Genomic DNA, 4,496 nt, shown 5'->3' with positions numbered 1-4,496 from the left:
GGCTGGAATCTGTTGTCCTTTGAAGGCTGCTGTGCTTGAGGAGGAAGCAGACGGCCGCTCTGAAGGTAGCACCAGAGTCCTTGGCCAGGATGGAAGGGTTAGCTGTAAGGGACTTGAATCTAGTTCACGTGGGGTGGTCGGGACAGGTGGAGGGCCGTGGCGGGTTGATGAACAAACAGTCTCAATCTGACACCATCAGGAAAGTAGTGGGGTCTGCAAGTTAAGATGCCAGGCTGCTGTGGGCACAGGGTGGTGCAGTCCCTGAAAATGAAAGTGAAAGAGGCCAGCCTTTTCCCAGCATCTCAGCGGGTACACTGCCCTTCCCAGAACCGGCTCTGCTCAGTGAGCAGTGCTTGTCTGCCATAGGAGCTGTGGAAAGCAGTTGAGACTAGTGCAGCCCTTGGCCCCACTGGGCCTCAGTTTCTCCATCCTTATAAGGAATTCAATTGGTCTAGGCCAGGGGCCAGCAAACTGCAGCTCAAGAACTATGCGGCTCTTCTGCTACGTGCACGTGGCCCTGAAGTAAAATGGAAATTTGTAAAGGCTACTATTCAGGCAACAGTGATTTCATTTGTTTATAAAATTGTAGTTGTAAAATTTGTAAAGGCTACTATTCAGGCAACAGTGATTTCGTTTGTTTATAAAATTGTATTTGTGGCTCTTGAGTAACTTTTAAATTGTTGTGAAGGACAGGATTGGCTCTACTGTCTCAAAAGTCTGTGGACCCCTGCTCTAGACAGTTGTGCCCAGGAGAGGAAGAGCCCGGCTGGGGCAGCGGGGCACTAAAGAGGGTAAGCCATCCTGGTTGGTAACTGCTGGAAGAGCGCCAGCCGGTGCCAGAGGCCTGGCCTTGCAGAGATCTCAGTGGGCAGCAGGGCCTGATCGTGCACCAACTGAAAACTTCAGACCCAGGGAGGGACCGTGGAGCACACAGGAAGGACGGGCCCCACGGATGCACCCTTGGAAGACAGGGGTCTTTTATTCTTCAATCTCCACGCTGCCCAGAGAAAAGGGGAAGTTGTCAGAGAGCCAGGCGCAGCTGTACCTGATATACAAACCATGTCCCGGAGACACGGGACACCAGGTGGGGCCTACCGGTGGGAGGGGGCCGGGGGAGTGGTGCTGTCCGGCGGGGTCCTTGCCTTGGCCTCCCGGGGAGCTCTAACCAGCTTCTATTGCTCAGTCTGTCTGGGTGCTGCGGGGGAGGGGGGGGGGCAGGGCCCTTCTATCAGAGCTGATCCCGGGGTGCTCTGGGCTGTGGTTCTATGCTTGCTTACCCAGGCACTCGGCCAGCTGCTGACCTGTGGCTCCCCTTTCCCAGACCCCGGCCCAATGTGGGTCCTTCTCCTGTGTGCGCACATCCTCCATCTCCCAGACGGAGTCACACCGAGCAGCACGGCTGCTATTGCCTCGGCTGGGACCACAGAGGTTGCCGCCACCTCCAGGCCCCCGACAGCTAAGCGGTGCCCAGCACTGGAGGTGACCTGGCCAGAGGTGGAAGTCCCACTGAGTAAGGAGCTGTTAGTGCCAGCAGCCCCGAGGGCACAGTGGGCAGAGGGCTCCAGGTGGGATTGCTCTCCCAGCCCCGCACTTGCCACTGTGGGCCCACAGGAGCACTCCCAGTTCTCCGTGGCAGCATGCGTGGAGGCTCAGAAACCAGTCGAGCAGTTATGGTCGCAGGGCCTGGCTCGGCTCACAGAGGGTGGGCACCAGAAGAGGGCAGCCTGAGGAAATGCTGAGAAGAGTCCAGGCTGTCTCATTTCCTCAGGCCCTTTAGCAGACTTTCCCGCCTCCAAGGAGCAGGGCATGGTGACACTCCCAGGTCCCTGGCTCTGGAGAGGAGGTGGGACGGAGGGGAGGGCATGCTCTACAGAAAAGCTAGCAGCTGCCATGTGCCGTAGATGGAAGGCTGAACTTATCCTGTACCGGCTGCAGCCACTTCTCCCACTTCAACCTCCTCTACTGGCTGGGCAACGGCTCCTTCATCGAGCACGTTCCGGGCCGGCTGTGGGAAGGCAACACCAGGTGAGGGGCCAGCAGCGAGGCCAGCAGGAGGGGAGGGCAGTCCTCTCGGAGCCTCACCACCCTTCCTTCCCCCTCCTAGTCGAGTGAGCAGCGGCAGCAGCACCTGGCTGCAGAGGTCCTTGGTGCTGGACCAGCTGACCCCTGCCCTGCGCAGCACCAATTTCTCCTGTGTTCTCCTGGACCCCGCCCAGCTTGCCCAGCGGCACCTCCTCCTGGCTCAGCTCTGGGTGAGGGAGGTTCCCAGGGCCAGAACAGCTCTGCTTCTGTGGGGATCGTATGGCTAACACCATTTGCCAAAACCCTAAACCTGAGGTGGACCCTAATAGTAACAGGAGTGGGGTAGGGGAAGACACCCCTGAGCCCTGACCCTTGCCTTGTCTGCCTTCACTTCTCCAGATAGGGCTGAAAACCACCCAGCCGCCCACCTCGCCAGGCCAGGCGTCCACACTGTCCCAGCAGCAGGAGAGCAGCTGTGGCCAGCACCTGGGTTCCACCTGCCAGGCAACTGACATCACATCATAGCCAACTTCCCCCAGCCGCACCCCTGCTCTGCACTTGTCCATCTACCTGCCATTCTTTCCGTAGGCCTACGTGGTATGCTCCCGATGCCTCTGGTCACACTGCTCGGCTACTCAGAGACCTTGCAGGGCCTTTGTCTGGTATCCAGGGAGTCTGCCTCCATTCCAGTCCAGCACTCATCCTCATTGGCAGACAGCTCCTACTGCTCTTTTGCTCATGTATGCCCTCTTCGCCCATCAACAGTGAGCAATGAAGTCTACTATCCTAGCTCTGGCAACAGCTGTGGTGACTGTTTTATCTGTATTTCCACTAAGGGGAGAGAGAAGGATGAATCCAAGCCAGCGTGTCTTTGTCACCGCAGTTATTACCCTCACTCCTCAGCAGAGCCATCTGCTCACGTAGGCTACTTCCACTTTGGGGAACATAACCCGTCTAGTTGATTCTGGCCAGAGAGCCTGCGGGATTGACAGGAGTTGCTAACCTCTTGGTTACCAGCAGAGAAAGGCCTGTAGAATTCCCCAAATGGTCCAGTGTGGGAAAACCCCGGGGAGATAGGAAAGCTAAGCAGGTGTGGAAGAGTCAGGGGGCAGCCTGGTTTTCCCGAGTTCAGGTACTTACGGGCAAAAAATAGACTTTATTTACAAGTAATAACATTTAGAAAAGATCCATCCCTGGCCCTTAAAAACCTTCCCATCACTCCAAATCCCACCCCAGCCAAGTCTGGGGATGTTGGGAGGTGAGCTACCCTGAAGGCAGCCACCCCACCCCACCCCACCCGAGGCACGGGACAACGGAAGCATCACTGTCTTTTGTGGTTCGGCCACCTGGCCTGGGAGCTGAGCGAAGGCACTGAGAGGGACAGTGGGAGGAGAAGGACCAGAGAGGGCAGGATCAGGGACACAGGTGGGACCGCTCACTGGTACTGGCCTTTCAGTGCTTTGCCTGAAAGAGACAGAGTTACAGGGCCAGATGAGCACGTGCTGCTCTCCAGCACCAGCCTTGTCTGGCCCCGTATACTCACTCGTGACGAGGACACAGTCCTTGGGAAGGCCCTGCTACGTCTTTTTAGTTCACCAGTTGCCGGATGGGTGTTCTCATTGGGACATCTTCTATTCCCCACTCCCCCAACTAGCTTGATCCTAGTGGGGCAGACTGGAGGTGACACCCATTCACAGGGGCTCTTATGAGGTACCCACCCCACCCCCAGCCTTCACCTTGCCCCTGGATCGAGGGCCGGTGGCGGTGGCCGTGGTGGCGATGCGAGGAGAGCGGCGGGTCCCACCGCGGGTGTTGGGGGAAGCCTTAGATGGGGCTTTCTTGGAAGCCCCCCGCCGCAGAAGGCTGTTCCCAAGTTTCTTGGGTGTGTTAAGGATGGCGAAGGCCATGGACTGGCGCCGGTCAGCCTGTGAGGGAGAGGTCATCAGATGTGGACACCTGGCGCTGCCTTTCCAGGTCAGCCAGCAGACAGACCAGCAAGGTCCTTGAGGGCCTGCCACCATCCTCCCACACTGACCTGTTTGACAACAGCTGGTGCGACTTTCTCCGGAGCCTTGGTAGTGCTCTGTTTGCGCCCTTCGTGGCGGTCCCGGGGAGTTATGGGGCGTGGGAAACAGCTGGTGGCCTTCTTAGACTACAGGAAAGAGAATTATTAGATCACCCAAATCAGTTCTCGTGGCCATCAGAGCTTTGAGCATGTTGGCCCCCAATGTCTCCCTGGGCCAGAGATGTCCCAAGAGTACCCATCCCTGCCATCAGGATGCCCAAATCACCCACCTCCGGGGTTCCGGGGCCCTGGTGGGATTCTGAAGAGACCCGTTTGCGCTGCTGCCGGGTGGTAATACCAGTGGCCTCAGCGATTTGGGTTGGCTGCATGCTGGCCCGGCGCAGGGTCTCCTGGGGGTCGCCAGTTTTCAGCTCCTCATCTGTGATTGTGGCCAGGCCCAAGGAAGGCT

At 57.9% G+C, this 4,496-nt stretch overlaps 2 protein-coding genes across 9 annotated transcripts in view; one reads left to right on the top strand and one right to left on the bottom strand.

Annotated features, from left to right (window-relative positions):
• Window positions 1-6: 6 nt before the first annotated feature.
• On the top strand, window positions 7-2,821 carry LOC101640290 (interleukin 18 binding protein). The gene is made up of 5 exons (XM_004708910.2): window positions 7-1,084; window positions 1,322-1,510; window positions 1,902-2,025; window positions 2,105-2,252; window positions 2,422-2,821. Exons 1-5 carry the CDS (start codon window positions 1,060-1,062, stop codon window positions 2,545-2,547), a joined length of 612 nt encoding a protein of 203 aa, XP_004708967.2. The 5' UTR covers window positions 7-1,059; the 3' UTR covers window positions 2,548-2,821.
• Window positions 2,822-3,158: 337 nt separating this feature from the next.
• NUMA1 (nuclear mitotic apparatus protein 1) overlaps window positions 3,159-4,496 on the bottom strand; it is a 57,786-nt gene continuing 56,448 nt past the window's right edge. For all 8 annotated transcript variants that reach the window (XM_045293159.1, XM_045293162.1, XM_045293161.1 and 5 more), the window contains 4 exons: window positions 4,318-4,494; window positions 4,058-4,174; window positions 3,759-3,947; window positions 3,159-3,486 (listed from right to left, as the gene is read on the bottom strand). In XM_045293159.1, coding sequence (XP_045149094.1) covers window positions 3,475-3,486; window positions 3,759-3,947; window positions 4,058-4,174; window positions 4,318-4,494 — 495 coding nt within the window. In that variant the 3' untranslated portion in view covers window positions 3,159-3,474. The remainder of the gene's footprint in view (window positions 3,487-3,758; window positions 3,948-4,057; window positions 4,175-4,317; window positions 4,495-4,496) is intronic.

The sequence above is a fragment of the Echinops telfairi genome, unplaced genomic scaffold, assembly GCF_000313985.2.
Source record: "Echinops telfairi isolate 266 unplaced genomic scaffold, ASM31398v2 ScPeMD7_1713;HRSCAF=2227, whole genome shotgun sequence".
Taxonomy (NCBI): Eukaryota; Metazoa; Chordata; class Mammalia; order Afrosoricida; family Tenrecidae; genus Echinops; species Echinops telfairi.
Note: the sequence above shows the minus strand (reverse complement) of the source record. Positions and strands in the feature narration are given on the sequence as shown.